This window comes from Salmo salar, chromosome ssa02, assembly GCF_905237065.1.
Source record: "Salmo salar chromosome ssa02, Ssal_v3.1, whole genome shotgun sequence".
Lineage (NCBI taxonomy): Eukaryota > Metazoa > Chordata > Actinopteri > Salmoniformes > Salmonidae > Salmo > Salmo salar.
In genome coordinates, this window is record NC_059443.1 from 81930260 (window position 1) to 81948348 (window position 18089).

At 47.7% G+C, this 18089-nt stretch overlaps 2 protein-coding genes across 3 annotated transcripts in view; one reads left to right on the top strand and one right to left on the bottom strand.

The window, feature by feature from the left end:
• Positions 1-14837, top strand: part of LOC106593793 (eukaryotic translation initiation factor 3 subunit B) — a 42653-nt gene extending 27816 nt beyond the window's left edge. Inside the window, exons 10-18 of the mRNA XM_045713062.1 lie at positions 8823-9033; positions 9220-9313; positions 9848-9973; positions 10250-10328; positions 11200-11338; positions 11598-11723; positions 13674-13860; positions 14011-14120; positions 14210-14837. Coding sequence (XP_045569018.1) covers positions 8823-9033; positions 9220-9313; positions 9848-9973; positions 10250-10328; positions 11200-11338; positions 11598-11723; positions 13674-13860; positions 14011-14108 — 1060 coding nt within the window. The 3' untranslated portion in view covers positions 14109-14120; positions 14210-14837. The remainder of the gene's footprint in view (positions 1-8822; positions 9034-9219; positions 9314-9847; positions 9974-10249; positions 10329-11199; positions 11339-11597; positions 11724-13673; positions 13861-14010; positions 14121-14209) is intronic.
• LOC106593780 (BRCA1-associated ATM activator 1) overlaps positions 1-18089 on the bottom strand; it is a 73909-nt gene that overhangs the window by 53289 nt on the left and 2531 nt on the right. The window lies entirely within an intron of this gene.

Here is an 18089-nt window from a genome sequence, read left to right on the forward strand (position 1 = left end):
AGACTAGTTAGAGGAATACCACCTGTCAGACAGAGACTAGTTAGAGGAATACCACCTGTCAGACAGCATACAGAGACTAGTTAGAGGAATACCACCTGTCAGACAGCATACAGAGACTAGTTAGAGGAATACCACCTGTCAGACAGCATACAGAGACTAGTTAGAGGAATACCACCTGTCAGACAGACTAGTTAGAGGAATACCACCGGTCAGACGACATACAGAGACTAGTTAGAGGAATACCACCGGTCAGACAGCATACAGAGACTAGTTAGAGGAATACCACCTGTCAGACAGCATACAGAGACTAGTTAGAGGAATACCACCGGTCAGACAGCATACAGAGACTAGTTAGAGGAATACCACCGGTCAGACAGCATACAGAGACTAGTTAGAGGAATACCACCGGTCAGACAGCATACAGAGACTAGTTAGAGGAATACCACCTGTCAGACAGCATACAGAGACTAGTTAGAGGAATACCACCTGTCAGACAGCATACAGAGACTAGTTAGAGGAATACCACCTGTCAGACAGCATACAGAGACTAGTTAGAGGAATACCACCTGTCAGACAGAGACTAGTTAGAGGAATACCATCTGTCAGACAGCATACAGAGACTAGTTAGAGGAATACCACCTGTCAGACAGAGACTAGTTAGAGGAATACCACCTGTCAGACGGCATACAGAGACTAGTTAGAGGAATACCACCGGTCAGACAGCATACAGAGACTAGTTAGAGGAATACCACCGGTCAGACAGCATACAGAGACTAGTTAGAGGAATACCACCTGTCAGACAGAGACTAGTTAGAGGAATACCACCTGTCAGACAGCATACAGAGACTAGTTAGAGGAATACCACCGGTCAGACAGCATACAGAGACTAGTTAGAGGAATACCACCGGTCAGACAGCATACAGAGACTAGTTAGAGGAATACCACCGGTCAGACAGCATACAGAGACTAGTTAGAGGAATACCACCTGTCAGACAGAGACTAGTTAGAGGAATACCACCTGTCAGACAGAGACTAGTTAGAGGAATACCACCTGTCAGACAGCATACAGAGACTAGTTAGAGGAATACCACCTGTCAGACAGAGACTAGTTAGAGGAATACCACCTGTCAGACAGAGACTAGTTAGAGGAATACCACCGGTCAGACAGCATACAGAGACTAGTTAGAGGAATACCACCGGTCAGACAGCATACAGAGACTAGTTAGAGGAATACCACCTGTCAGACAGCATACAGAGACTAGTTAGAGGAATACCACCTGTCAGACAGAGACTAGTTAGAGGAATACCACCTGTCAGACAGAGACTAGTTAGAGGAATACCTCCTGTCAGACAGCATACAGAGACTAGTTAGAGGAATACCACCGGTCAGACAGCATACAGAGACTAGTTAGAGGAATACCACCTGTCAGACAGAGACTAGTTAGAGGAATACCACCTGTCAGACAGAGACTAGTTAGAGGAATACCACCTGTCAGACAGCATACAGAGACTAGTTAGAGGAATACCACCGGTCAGACAGCATACAGAGACTAGTTAGAGGAATACCACCTGTCAGACAGCATACAGAGACTAGTTAGAGGAATACCACCTGTCAGACAGCATACAGAGACTAGTTAGAGGAATACCACCTGTCAGACAGCATACAGAGACTAGTTAGAGGAATACCACCTGTCAGACAGAGACTAGTTAGAGGAATACCACCTGTCAGACAGCATACAGAGACTAGTTAGAGGAATACCACCTGTCAGACAGAGACTAGTTAGAGGAATACCACCTGTCAGACAGCATACAGAGACTAGTTAGAGGAATACCACCTGTCAGACAGAGACTAGTTAGAGGAATACCACCTGTCAGACGGCATACAGAGACTAGTTAGAGGAATACCACCTGTCAGACAGCATACAGAGACTAGTTAGAGGAATACCACCGGTCAGACAGCATACAGAGACTAGTTAGAGGAATACCACCGGTCAGACAGCATACAGAGACTAGTTAGAAGAATACCACCGGTCAGACAGCATACAGAGACTAGTTAGAGGAATACCACCGGTCAGACAGCATACAGAGACTAGTTAGAGGAATACCACCGGTCAGACAGCATACAGAGACTAGTTAGAGGAATACCACCTGTCAGACAGAGACTAGTTAGAGGAATACCACCTGTCAGACAGCATACAGAGACTAGTTAGAGGAATACCACCGGTCAGACAGCATACAGAGACTAGTTAGAGGAATACCACCTGTCAGACAGCATACAGAGACTAGTTAGAGGAATACCACCTGTCAGACAGAGACTAGTTAGAGGAATACCACCTGTCAGACAGAGACTACTTAGAGGAATACCTCCTGTCAGACAGCATACAGAGACTAGTTAGAGGAATACCACCGGTCAGACAGCATACAGAGACTAGTTAGAGGAATACCACCTGTCAGACAGAGACTAGTTAGAGGAATACCACCTGTCAGACAGAGACTAGTTAGAGGAATACCACCTGTCAGACAGCATACAGAGACTAGTTAGAGGAATACCACCGGTCAGACAGCATACAGAGACTAGTTAGAGGAATACCACCGGTCAGACAGCATACAGAGACTAGTTAGAGGAATACCACCTGTCAGACAGCATACAGAGACTAGTTAGAGGAATACCACCTGTCAGACAGCATACAGAGACTAGTTAGAGGAATACCACCTGTCAGACAGAGACTAGTTAGAGGAATACCACCTGTCAGACAGCATACAGAGACTAGTTAGAGGAATACCACCGGTCAGACAGCATACAGAGACTAGTTAGAGGAATACCCCCTGTCAGACAGAGACTAGTTAGAGGAATACCACCTGTCAGACAGCATACAGAGACTAGTTAGAGGAATACCACCTGTCAGACAGAGACTAGTTAGAGGAATACCACCTGTCAGACGGCATACAGAGACTAGTTAGAGGAATACCACCTGTCAGACAGCATACAGAGACTAGTTAGAGGAATACCACCGGTCAGACAGCATACAGAGACTAGTTAGAGGAATACCACCGGTCAGACAGCATACAGAGACTAGTTAGAAGAATACCACCGGTCAGACAGCATACAGAGACTAGTTAGAGGAATACCACCGGTCAGACAGCATACAGAGACTAGTTAGAGGAATACCACCGGTCAGACAGCATACAGAGACTAGTTAGAGGAATACCACCTGTCAGACAGAGACTAGTTAGAGGAATACCACCTGTCAGACAGCATACAGAGACTAGTTAGAGGAATACCACCGGTCAGACAGCATACAGAGACTAGTTAGAGGAATACCACCTGTCAGACAGCATACAGAGACTAGTTAGAGGAATACCACCTGTCAGACAGAGACTAGTTAGAGGAATACCACCTGTCAGACAGAGACTAGTTAGAGGAATACCACCTGTCAGACAGCATACAGAGACTAGTTAGAGGAATACCACCTGTCAGACAGAGACGAGTTAGAGGAATACCACCTGTCAGACAGAGACTAGTTAGATGAATACCACCTGTCAGACAGAGACTAGTTAGAGGAATACCACCTGTCAGACAGAGACTAGTTAGAGGAATACCACCGGTCAGACAGCATACAGAGACTAGTTAGAGGAATACCACCGGTCAGACAGCATACAGAGACTAGTTAGAGGAATACCACCTGTCAGACAGCATACAGAGACTAGTTAGAGGAATACCACCTGTCAGACAGAGACTAGTTAGAGGAATACCACCTGTCAGACAGAGACTAGTTAGAGGAATACCACCTGTCAGACAGAGACTAGTTAGAGGAATACCACCTGTCAGACAGCATACAGAGACTAGTTAGAGGAATACCACCTGTCAGACAGCATACAGAGACTAGTTAGAGGAATACCACCTGTCAGACAGCATACAGAGACTAGTTAGAGGAATACCACCTGTCAGACAGCATACAGAGACTAGTTAGAGGAATACCACCTGTCAGACAGAGACTAGTTAGAGGAATACCACCTGTCAGACGACATACAGAGACTAGTTAGAGGAATACCACCGGTCAGACAGCATACAGAGACTAGTTAGAGGAATACCACCTGTCAGAAAGCATACAGAGACTAGTTAGAGGAATACCACCGGTCAGACAGCATACAGAGACTAGTTAGAGGAATACCACCGGTCAGACAGCATACAGAGACTAGTTAGAGGGATACCACCGGTCAGACAGCATACAGAGACTAGTTAGAGGAATACCACCGGTCAGACAGCATACAGAGACTAGTTAGAGGAATACTACCTGTCAGACAGAGACTAGTTAGAGGAATACCACCTGTCAGACGGCATACAGAGACTAGTTAGAGGAATACCACCGGTCAGACAGCATACAGAGACTAGTTAGAGGAATACCACCTGTCAGACAGAGAGTAGTTAGAGGACTACCACCTGTCAGACAGAGACTAGTTAGAGGAATACCACCTGTCAGACAGCATACAGAGACTAGTTAGAGGAATACCACCGGTCAGACAGCATACAGAGACTAGTTAGAGGAATACCACCGGTCAGACAGCATACAGAGACTAGTTAGAGGAATACCACCGGTCAGACAGCATACAGAGACTAGTTAGAGGAATACCACCTGTCAGACAGAGACTAGTTAGAGGAATACCACCTGTCAGACGGCATACAGAGACTAGTTAGAGGAATACCACCGGTCAGACAGCATACAGAGACTAGTTAGAGGAATACCACCTGTCAGACAGAGACTAGTTAGAGGAATACCACCTGTCAGACAGCATACAGAGACTAGTTAGAGGAATACCACCGGTCAGACAGCATACAGAGACTAGTTAGAGGAATACCACCGGTCAGACAGCATACAGAGACTAGTTAGAGGAATACCACCGGTCAGACAGCATACAGAGACTAGTTAGAGGAATACCACCTGTCAGACAGAGACTAGTTAGAGGAATACCACCTGTCAGACAGCATACAGAGACTAGTTAGAGGAATACCACCTGTCAGACAGAGACTAGTTAGAGGAATACCACCTGTCAGACAGAGACTAGTTAGAGGAATACCACCTGTCAGACAGAGACTAGTTAGAGTAATACCACCTGTCAGACAGAGACTAGTTAGAGGAATACCACCGGTCAGACAGCATACAGAGACTAGTTAGAGGAATACCACCGGTCAGACAGCATACAGAGACTAGTTAGAGGAATACCACCTGTCAGACAGCATACAGAGACTAGTTAGAGGAATACCACCTGTCAGACAGAGACTAGTTAGAGGAATACCACCTGTCAGACAGCATACAGAGACTAGTTAGAGGAATACCACCGGTCAGACAGCATACAGAGACTAGTTAGAGGAATACCACCTGTCAGACAGAGACTAGTTAGAGGAATACCACCGGTCAGACAGCATACAGAGACTAGTTGGAGGAATACCACCTGTCAGACAGCATACAGAGACTAGTTAGAGGAATACCACCGGTCAGACAGCATACAGAGACTAGTTAGAGGAATACCACCGGTCAGACAGCATACAGAGACTAGTTAGAGGAATACCCCCTGTCAGACAGCATACAGAGACTAGTTAGAGGAATACCACCGGTCAGACAGCATACAGAGACTAGTTAGAGGAATACCACCTGTCAGACAGCAGAGACTAGTTAGAGGAATACCACCTGTCAGACAGCATACAGAGACTAGTTAGAGGAATGCCACCTGTCAGACAGCATACAGAGACTAGTTAGAGGAATACCACCTGTCAGACAGACCACCTGTCATACAGAGACTAGTTAGAGGAATACCACCTGTCAGACAGCATACAGAGACTAGTTAGAGGAATACCACCTGTCAGACAGCATACAGAGACTAGTTAGAGGAATACCACCTGTCAGACAGGAGACTAGTTAGAGGAATACCACCGGTCAGACAGCATACAGAGACTAGTTAGAGGAATACCACCTGTCAGACAGCCCATACAGAGACTAGTTAGAGGAATACCACCTGTCAGACAGCATACAGAGACTAGTTAGAGGAATACCACCTGTCAGACAGCATACAGAGACTAGTTAGAGGAATACCACCGGTCAGACAGCATACAGAGACTAGTTAGAGGAATACCACCTGTCAGACAGAGACTAGTTAGAGGAATACCACCTGTCAGACAGCATACAGAGACTAGTTAGAGGAATACCACCGGTCAGACAGCATACAGAGACTAGTTAGAGGAATACCACCGGTCAGACAGCATACAGAGACTAGTTAGAGGAATACCACCAGTCAGACAGCATACAGAGACTAGTTAGAGGAATACCACCTGTCAGACAGAGACTAGTTAGAGGAATACCACCTGTCAGACAGCATACAGAGACTAGTTAGAGGAATACCACCGGTCAGACAGCATACAGAGACTAGTTAGAGGAATACCACCGGTCAGACAGCATACAGAGACTAGTTAGAGGAATACCACCTGTCAGACAGAGACTAGTTAGAGGAAGACCACCTGTCAGACGGCATACAGAGACTAGTTAGAGGAATACCACCGGTCAGACAGCATACAGAGACTAGTTAGAGGAATACCACCTGTCAGACAGAGACTAGTTAGAGGAATACCACCTGTCAGACAGCATACAGAGACTAGTTAGAGGAATACCACCGGTCAGACAGCATACAGAGACTAGTTAGAGGAATACCACCGGTCAGACAGCATACAGAGACTAGTTAGAGGAATACCACCGGTCAGACTGCATACAGAGACTATTTAGAGGAATACCACCTGTCAGACAGAGACTAGTTAGAGGAATACCACCTGTCAGACAGCATACAGAGACTAGTTAGAGGAATACCACCGGTCAGACAGCATACAGAGACTAGTTAGAGGAATACCACCGGTCAGACAGCATACAGAGACTAGTTAGAGGAATACCCCCTGTCAGACAGCATACAGAGACTAGTTAGAGGAATACCACCGGTCAGACAGCATACAGAGACTAGTTAGAGGAATACCACCTGTCAGACAGAGACTAGTTAGAGGAATACCACCTGTCAGACAGCATACAGAGACTAGTTTAGAGGAATACCACCTGTCAGACAGCATACAGAGACTAGTTAGAGGAATACCACCTGTCAGACAGAGACTAGTTAGAGGAATACCACCTGTCAGACAGCATACAGAGACTAGTTAGAGGAATACCACCGGTCAGACAGCATACAGAGACTAGTTAGAGGAATACCACCGGTCAGACAGCATACAGAGACTAGTTAGAGGAATACCACCGGTCAGACAGCATACAGAGACTAGTTAGAGGAATACCACCTGTCAGACAGAGACTAGTTAGAGGAATACCACCTGTCAGACAGCATACAGAGACTAGTTAGAGGAATACCACCTGTCAGACAGCGTACAGAGACTAGTTAGAGGAATACCACCGGTCAGACAGCATACAGAGACTAGTTAGAGGAATACCACCTGTCAGACAGCATACAGAGACTAGTTAGAGGAATACCACCGGTCAGACAGCATACAGAGACTAGTTAGAGGAATACCACCGGTCAGACAGCATACAGAGACTAGTTAGAGGAATACCACCTGTCAGACAGAGACTAGTTAGAGGAATACCACCAGTCAGACAGCATACAGAGACTAGTTAGAGGAATACCACCGGTCAGACAGCATACAGAGACTAGTTAGAGGAATACCACCGGTCAGACTGCATACAGAGACTAGTTAGAGGAATACCACCTGTCAGACAGAGACTAGTTAGAGGAATACCACCTGTCAGACAGCATACAGAGACTAGTTAGAGGAATACCACCGGTCAGACAGCATACAGAGACTAGTTAGAGGAATACCACCTGTCAGACAGAGACTAGTTAGAGGAATACCCCCTGTCAGACAGCATACAGAGACTAGTTAGAGGAATACCACCTGTCAGACAGAGACTAGTTAGAGGAATACCACCGGTCAGACGGCATACAGAGACTAGTTAGAGGAATACCACCGGTCAGACAGCATACAGAGACTAGTTAGAGGAATACCACCTGTCAGACAGCATACAGAGACTAGTTAGAGGAATACCACCTGTCAGACAGCATACAGAGACTAGTTAGAGGAATACCACCTGTCAGACAGAGACTAGTTAGAGGAATACCACCTGTCAGACAGCATACAGAGACTAGTTAGAGGAATACCACCTGTCAGACAGCTACAAGACTAGTTAGAGGAATACCACCTGTCAGACAGCACAGAGACTAGTTAGAGGAATACCACCTGTCAGACAGAGACTAGTTAGAGGAATACCACCTGTCAGACAGCATACAGAGACTAGTTAGAGGAATACCACCGGTCAGACAGCATACAGAGACTAGTTAGAGGAATACCACCTGTCAGACGGCATACAGAGACTAGTTAGAGGAATACCACCTGTCAGACGGCATACAGAGACTAGTTAGAGGAGATGAACACCACCTGCCCCCAGGTGATGACATCATAGTGGTGTGTGTGTGTATTAATCCTCTCCTCCCCTCTGCAGGGACCTCCTGGTCCCCAGGTGATGACATCATAGTGATGTGTTAGTATTAATCCTCTCCTCCCCTCTGCAGGGACCTCCTGGTCCCCAGGTGATGACATCATAGTGATGTGTTAGTATTAATGCTCTCCTCCCCTCTGCAGGGACTTCTCCTGGTCCCCAGGTGATGACATCATAGTGGTGTGTGTGTATTAATGCTCTCCTCTCCTCTGCAGGGACTTCTCCTGGTCCCCAGGTGATGACATCATAGTGGTGTGTGTGTTAATGCTCTCCTCTCCTCTGCAGGGACTTCTCCTGGTCCCCAGGTGATAACATCATAGCGTTCTGGGTACCCGAGGACAAAGACATCCCAGCCAGAGTGACTCTGATGCAGCTTCCCTCCAGACAGGAGATCAGAGTCAGGAACCTCTTCAATGTGGTCGACTGTAAACTCCACTGGCAGAGACAGGGAGACTACCTCTGTGTCAAGGTGGACCGGACACCTAAAGGAACTCAGGTTAGTGAAGGGGGGAGGAGAAAAGAGGGAGGGTAAATGTGACTGCTTTGTTGCTAAACCTCATTTACAAGTCTCCTTTCTCTGTCCTCTCATCCTGTCATTCTCTCATGGTCCTCTCCTCCTGTCTGTCCTCTCCTCTATCGTTCCCTCTCCTCTCTGTCCTCTCCTATCGTTCTCTCCTATCAGGGTGTGGTGACCAACTTTGAGATCTTCAGGATGAGAGAGAAGCAGGTTCCTGTTGACGTGGTGGAGATGAAGGGAGACCCGGAATCTAAAACTGGTAACACACACCCCCACTCTGACAAGACAGACAGACAGACACCCCCCCACTCTGACAAGACAGACAGACAGACACCCCCCCACTCTGACAAGACAGACAGACAGACACCCCCCCCCGCTCTGACAAGACGGACAGACACCCCCCGCTCTGACAAGACGGACAGACACCCTCCCCCGCTCTGACAAGACAGACAGACACCCCCGCTCTGACAAGACGGACAGACACCCCCGCTCTGACAAGACGGACAGACACCCCCCGCTCTGACAAGACGGACAGACACCCCCGCTCTGACAAGACGGACAGACACCCCCCGCTCTGACAAGACGGACAGAGCACCCCCGCTCTGACAAGACGGACAGACACCCCCGCTCTGACAAGACGGACAGACACCCCCGCTCTGACAAGACGGACAGACACCCCCCCGCTCTGACAAGACGGACAGACACCCCCCGCTCTGACAAGACGGACAGACAACCCCCACTGATAATGTGCAGTAACACCACCAGGTACAGTAACAGTGTTGTCGTCCCCTAGCGGAGAGCATCATAGCGTTTGCATGGGAGCCTAACGGCAGTAAGTTTGCCGTCCTGCACGGTGAATCTCCCAGAATCAACGCCTCGTTCTACCACGTCAAGAACAACGGAAAGATAGAACTCATCAGTAAGTACAACGTTTACCTGAAAATATCACACGCTGAAAGGAACCTTTAAAAACATTGACTCTGTAATGTCTAGAAGGATTGTTATTCCGTCTCTACTGTTGTCAGATGTCGTATTCAGTCCTTTGGCAAACAACACAGTCTGGTACTGTAACATAGCCAGCTTCCAGATTTACTGTAACATTCTCTCCCTCTCTCTCTCTCTCTCCTCCCGCTCTCCTCCCCTCCCCACGCTCTCCCCCCCTCTCTCTCTCCTCTCCCCTCTTCTCTCTCTCCAGAGATGTTTGACAAGCAGCAGGCCAACAGCATCTTCTGGAGTCCTCAGGGACAGTTCATGGTGCTGGCTGGACTCAGGAGGTACAAGGCGTGTGTGTGTGTATGTGTGTGTGTGTGTATGTGTGTGTGTGAGAGAGATCTCCCCTCCTGTGTTAACCCTGTCCTCTCCTCCAGTATGAACGGGGCCCTGTGTTAACCCTGTCCTCTCCTCCAGTATGAACGGGGCCCTGTGTTAACTCTGTCCTCTCCTCCAGTATGAACGGGACCCTGTGTTGACCCTGTCCTCTCCTCCAGTATGAACGGGGCCCTGTGTTAACCCTGTCCTCTCCTCCAGTATGAACGGGGCCCTGTGTTGACCCTGTCCTCTCCTCCAGTATGAAGGGGGCCCTGTGTTAACCCTGTCCTCTCCTCCAGTATGAACGGGGCCCTGTGTTAACCCTGTCCTCTCCTCCAATATGAACGGGGCCCTGTGTTAACCCTGGCCTCTCCTCCAGTATGAACGGGCCCTGTGTTAACCCTGTCCTCTCCTCCAGTTGAGGGCTCAGTATGAACGGGGCCCTGTGTTAACCCTGTCCTCTCCTCCAGTATGAACGGGGCCCTGTGTTAACCCTGTCCTCTCCTCCAGTATGAACGGGGCCCTGTGTTAACCCTGTCCTCTCCTCCAGTATGAACGGGGCCCTGTGTTAACCCTGTCCTCTCCTCCAGTATGAACGGGACCCTGTGTTGCGTTGCCAACCTGTCCTCTCCTCCAGTATGAACGGGGCCCTGTGTTAACCCTGTCCTCTCCTCCAGTATGAACGGGGCCCTGTGTTAACCCTGTCCTCTCCTCCAGTATGAACGGGGCCCTGTGTTAACCCTGTCCTCTCCTCCAGTATGAACGGGGCCCTGTGTTAACCCTGTCCTCTCCTCCAGTATGAACGGGGCCCTGTGTTAACCCTGTCCTCTCCTCCAGTATGAACGGGGCCCTGGCGTTTGTGGATACCTCTGACTGCACCATGATGAACATGGTTGAACACTACATGGCTTCTGATGTAGAGTGGGACCCTACAGGACGATACCTGGTCACCTCTGTGTCCTGGTGGAGTCACAAGGTACACCTCACACACACACACCTGACACACACACACAGACCTGACACACACAGGGAATAAATTCCTACTGTCATGTTTTTTAAACGGAGGTTCAACAAAAGTAAGGTTGTACCACAACACACAGACACAACTTCAGAAAATCCCTTCTGTTGATCCTGTACTTTTGTTTCCTTTTTGTTTTGAGGTTGAAAAGAACAATGGTGTGTTTTTATCTGAGCCAGATCAAGTGGGTTCTTAAAAGGGGTTGTCTCTCCATCAGGTGGACAATGCCTACTGGCTGTGGACCTTCCAGGGTCGTCTCCTCCAGAAGAACAACAAGGACCGCTTCTGTCAGCTACTCTGGAGACCTCGGCCTGCTACCCTGCTCACACAGGACGCCATCAAGGTACGAACCCGTGTGTGTAGTGTGTGGTATGTTGGTGTGGTGTGTGTGTGTGGCCCCAGTATTTATAAAGGGTATTTACTCTGGTATCAAAGTTGTTTTAAACCAATAGAATCCAAAACCTGTTCAGTGTCTGGACAAGTAGTGACTCCTGTCTAAACCTCTGTGTGTTGAGAGTTTTGTTGTCATGTGTCTTGACTGTGTATATACACTGCTCAAAAAAATAAAGGGAACACTTAAACAACACAATGTAACTCCAAGTCAATCACACTTCTGTGAAATCAAACTGTCCACTTAGGAAGCAACACTGATTGACAATAAATTTCACATGCTGTTGTGCAAATGGAATAGACAACAGGTGGAAATTATAGGCAATTAGCAAGACACCCCCAATAAAGGAGTGGTTCTGCAGGTGGTGACCACAGACCACGTATCAGTTCCTATGCTTCCTGGCTGATGTTTTGGTCACTTTTGAATGCTGGCGGTGCTTTCACTCTAATGGTAGCATGAGACGGAGTCTACAACCCACACAAGTGGCTCAGGTAGTGCAGCTCATCCAGGATGGCACATCAATGCGAGCTGTGGCAAGAAGGTTTGCTGTGTCTGTCAGCGTAGTGTCCAGAGCATGGAGGCGCTATCAGGAGACAGGCCAGTACATCAGGAGACGTGGAGGAGGCCGTAGGAGCGCAACAACCCAGCAGCAGGACCGCTACCTCCGCCTTTGTGCAAGGAGGAGCACTGCCAGAGCCCTGCAAAATGACCTCCAGCAGGCCACAAATGTGCATGTGTCTGCTCAAACGGTCAGAAACAGACTCCATGAGGGTGGTATGAGGGCCCGACGTCCACAGGTGGGGGTTGTGCTTACAGGCCAACACCGTGCAGGACGCTTGGCATTTGCCAGAGAACACCAAGATTGGCAAATTCGCCACTGGCGCCCTGTGCTCTTCACAGATGAAAGCAGGTTCACACTGAGCACATGTGACAGACGTGACAGAGTCTGGAGACGCCGTGGAGAACGTTCTGCTGCCTGCAACATCCTCCAGCATGACCGGTTTGGCGGTGGGTCAGTCATGGTGTGGGGTAGCATTTCTTTGGGGGGCCGCACAGCCCTCCATGTGCTCGCCAGAGGTAGCCTGACTGTCATTAGGTACCGAGATGAGATCCTCAGACCCCTTGTGAGACCATATGCTGGTGCGGTTGGCCCTGGGTTCCTCCTAATGCAAGACAATGCTAGACCTCATGTGGCTGGAGTGTGTCAGCAGTTCCTGCAAGAGGAAGGCATTGATGCTATGGACTGGCCCGCCTGTTCCCCAGACCTGTATCCAATTGAGCACATCTGGGACATCATGTCTCGCTCCATCCACCAACGCCATGTTGTACCACAGACTGTCCAGGAGTTGGCGCCACCTCATCAGGATCATGCCCAGGCATTGTTGGGAGGTCATACAGGCACGTGGAGGCCACACACACTACTGAGCCTCATTTTGACTTGTTTTAAGGACATTACATCAAAGTTGGATCAGCCTGTAGTGTGGTTTTCCACTTTAATTTTGAGTGTGACTCCAAATCCAGACCTCCATGGGTTGATAAATTGGATTTCCATTGATTATTTTTGTGTGATTTTGTTGTCAGCACATTCAACTATGTAAACAAAAAAGTATTTAATAAGATTATTTCATTCATTCAGATCTAGGATGTGTTATTTTAGTGTTCCCTTAATTTTTTTGAGCAGTGTATAACATGGGCTTAGCTGGGACCCTTGACAGTCTTGTTGCTACGTATAACATGGGCTTAGCTGGGACCCTTGACAGTCTTGTTGCTACGTATAACATGGGCTTAGCTGGGACCCTTGACAGTCTTGTTGCTACGTATAACATGGGCTTAGCTGGGACCCTTGACAGTCTTGTTGCTACGTATAACATGTTTTCTTCTGGGTTTTGACACGTTCCCCAGGTGATCAAGAAGGACCTGAAGAAGTACTCTAAGATCTTTGAGCAGAAGGATCGTCTGAGCCAGTCGAAGGCCTCCAAGGAGCTGGTGGACAAGAGGAGGAGCATGATGGAGGACTACCGTACCTACCGAGAGGCTGCCCTGCTACAACACGATGAACAGAAAGCCGCCCGCCTGCAGCTCCGAGGAGGTACGTAGATAAACCCCCCTGACCGTCTGCACCTATGACGGCCCAGACACTTTCATCCAACTGCCTCACGCTACAGAAACGGGGAGGTAGGCCGTTGTGGCTTGGGACCAGGCTTACTAAGCCTGACCCCTGACCTCTCTCTGTCTCTAGGAGTGGACACTGATGAGCTGGACAGTAACACAGATGACTGGGAGGAGGAGACCATTGAGTTTTTTATCAACGAAGAAATCATTCCCCTCGGAGAGTAGTCCCCTACGCAGGTAACACTTACACACACTACCCACCCACACACACACACACACTACCTTGCTGTGGTTTTGACGGTCTCTCTCCCCCTCTTTCTCTCCAGGTCCATTTTTGCGTGGGGACTAGAGGGGGGCGTTGCCGTGTCGACTGGAGGAGGGAAAACTACGCTGAGAATCTTGGGAGTTGCCAGAGTTCCACCATTCTCTCTTTGTGACATCATCAAAGTGTGCCTTGTGGTATAGCGACTACAGCAAGCTAGCAACTGAGGAAGGAGGGAGGGAGGAAACAAACTTTTAAACTCTTTTTTTTCTTCCAACACCTTGGTCTTTTTCTGGCACTTTTTGAAATAGAACAGTACTCTGTCGTTTTTTTTCTCCCTTTCTCATAATCTATCCTCGCTCGCTCACTTTATCCTTATCTTGACTACACCCCCTTGCAGTCTTAACCGTCGTTACCGTGGCAACGGTCCCACCTTACCATAAAGAGACGGAGAGCGTTGCACCACCGGGAGGGATGAGAACGGGCTGTGTGACGTGGCAGAGTGTGTGTGAGGCTAGAGAGTGTGTTCTCCTGATGACCAAACGTTCAAGGCTGTGTAGTAGTAGTAGTACTGTGTTGAAGTGGCAGTATCCTCCTCCATTTAGACTACCTGTTGTTGTTGTTGTTGTCATACTAGACCACAACTATCACATCATCATCTACGTCAATAAAGATAAAGGTCATACAAATCATTCACTGTGTCTGGTTTTTACATGTGCTTAAGGTTTTTTTTGTTCTGCATGTGTTGAAAGTGTTTTATATTTTCTTCATTTAGCCAGACGTTCTCATACCAGTGTGACGTAGTGCAGGCAGTGCATTCAACATCGGTTTCGTGCATCGTACCGTTCATAACGGTACGGAGCTGTGAGGGGAACGGCACCTCCGTACCTTCAGGCTCTGATCAGGCCCTACACCCAAACAAGGGCACTGCGTTCATCCACTTCTGGCCTGCTGGCCCCCCCTACCTCTGCGGAAGCACAGTTCCCGCTCAGCCCAGTCAAAACTGTTCGCCGCTCTGGCACCCCATGGTGGAACAAGCTCCCTCACGACGCCAGGACAGCGGAGTCAATCACCACCTTCCGGAGACACCTGAAACCCCACCTCTTTAAGGAATACCTGGGATAGGAAGAAGTAATCCCCCCCCCCCAAAAAAAAAATATATAGATGTACTACTGTAAAGTGGTTGTTCCACTGGATATCATAAGGTGAATGCACCAATTTGTAAGTCGCTCTGGATAAGAGCGTCTGCTAAATGACGTAAATGTAAATAACTGGTGTCCTGTCTTCACGGTGTCTTCCAATGGAACATGTGAGTTTTTAGTTACCATAAAGCAGAGGTAGGTAGGTAGTCTGGTCCTTTACATAAAGCAGAGGTAGGTAGGTAGTCTGGTCCTTTACATAAAGCAGAGGTAGGTAGGTAGTCTGGTCCTTTACATAAAGCAGAGGTGGGTAGGTAGTCTGGTCCTTTACATAAAGCAGAGGTAGGTAGGTAGGTAGTCTGGTCCTTTACATAAAGCAGAGGTAGGTAGGTAGTCTGGTCCTTTACATAAAGCAGAGGTAGGTAGGTAGTCTGGTCCTTTACATAAAGCAGAGGTAGGTAGGTAGTCTGGTCCTTTACATAAAGCAGAGGTAGGTAGGTAGTCTGGTCCTTTACATAAAGCAGAGGTAGGTAGTCTGGTCCTTTACATAAAGCAGAGGTAGGTAGGTAGTCTGGTCCTTTACATAAAGCAGAGGTAGGTAGGTAGTCTGGTCCTTTACATAAAGCAGAGGTAGGTAGGTAGGTAGTCTGGTCCTTTACATAAAGCAGAGGTAGGTAGGTAGTCTGGTCCTTTACATAAAGCAGAGGTAGGTAGGTAGTATGGTCCTTTACATAAAGCAGAGGTAGGTAGGTAGTCTGGTCCTTTACATAAAGCAGAGGTAGGTAGGTAGGCTGGTCCTTTACATAAAGCAGAGGTAGGTAGTCTGGTCCTTTTCATAAAGCAGAGGTAGGTAGGTAGTCTGGTCCTTTACATAAAGCAGAGGTGGGTAGGTAGTCTGGTCCTTTACATAAAGCAGAGGTAGGTAGGTAGTCTGGTCCTTTACATAAAGCAGAGGTAGGTAGGTAGGTAGTCTGGTCCTTTACATAAAGCAGAGGTAGGTAGGTAGTCTGGTCCTTTACATAAAGCAGAGGTAGGTACTCTGGTCCTTTACATAAAGCAGAGGTAGGTAGTCTGGTCCTTTACATAAAGCAGAGGTAGGTAGGTAGTCTGGTCCTTTGCATAAAGCAGAGGTAGGTAGGTAGTCTGGTCCTTTACATAAAGCAGAGGTAGGTACTCTGGTCCTTTACATAAAGCAGAGGTAGGTAGTCTGGTCCTTTACATAAAGCAGAGGTGGGTAGGTAGTCTGGTCCTTTACATAAAGCAGAGGTAGGTAGGTAGTCTGGTCCTTTACATAAAGCAGAGGTAGGTAGGTAGTCTGGTCCTTTACATAAAGCAGAGGTAGGTACTCTGGTCCTTTACATAAAGCAGAGGTAGGTAGTCTGGTCCTTTACATAAAGCAGAGGTAGGTAGGTAGTCTGGTCCTTTACATAAATCAGAGGTTGTTAAGTACTCGGGTCCTTTACATAAAGTAGAGGTAGGTAGTCTGGTCCTTTACATAAAGCAGAGGTAGGTATGTAGTCTGGTCCTTTGCATAAAGCAGAGGTAGGTAGGTAGTCTGGTCCTTTACATAAAGCAGAGGTAGGTAGGTAGTCTGGTCCTTTACATAAAGCAGAGGTAGGTAGGTAGTCTGGTCCTTTACATAAAGCAGAGGTAGGTAGGTAGTCTGGTCCTTTACATAAAGCAGAGGTAGGTACTCTGGTCCTTTACATAAAGCAGAGGTAGGTAGTCTGGTCCTTTACATAAAGCAGAGGTAGGTAGGTTGTCTGGTCCTTTACATACAGTAGATTCTCAGTCCTGCCCCTCTGGAAACTTCTCTCAAACTGAGGATCTGAATCTCATTCTGCACACATTATTTTACAAGTTTCTCTCTTTCTGCTTCACTCACCCTGGTCTGAACATGATGCAGTTGACTCACCCAGGTCTGAACGTGATGCAGTTGACTCACCCTGGTCTGAACATGATGCAGTTGACTCACCCTGGTCTGAACATGATGTAGTTGACTCACCCTGGTCTGAACATGATGTAGTTGACTCACCCTGGTCTGAACATGATGTAGTTGACTCACCCTGGTCTGAACGTGATGCAGTTGACTCACCCTGGTCTGAACATGATGCAGTTGACTCACCCTGGTCTGAACATGATGTAGTTGACTCACCCTGGTCTGAACATGATGTAGTTGACTCACCCTGGTCTGAACGTGATGCAGTTGACTCACCCTGGTCTGAACATGATGCAGTTGACTCACCCTGGTCTGAACATGATGTAGTTGACTCACCCTGGTCTGAACATGATGTAGTTTACAGTATGTCTCATATTTCTGAACAGCTGAAATAATAACTTGGCAGTGATTTGAAGGAACATTCCAAAAAGATAAAGGCTACAACCTTCTCTGCCTGTTGTAACGGATATTGCCATGCGTTTTGTTTGACAACGTAAACTCCCAATAGCCAATATTTGCACATTCAATTGCCATTGACTGCCTGTCTGTCTGCCGTGCTCGTTTGATATACTGCGTAACCTACAGGGGCAAGAAAAAGTTAATTTGTGGAATTTCTTTCCTTCTTAATGCATTTGAGCCAATCAGTTGTGTTGTGACAAGGTAGGTGGGTATACAGAAGACGCCCTATTTGGTAAAAGACCAAGTCCATATTATGGCAAGAACAGCTTAAATAAGCAAAGAGAAATGACAGTCCATCATTACTTTAAGACATGAAGGTCAGTCAATCCGGCAAATTTCAAGAACTTTTAAAGTTTCTTCGAGTGCAGTCGAAAAAAACCATTAAGCGTTATGATGAAACTGGCTCT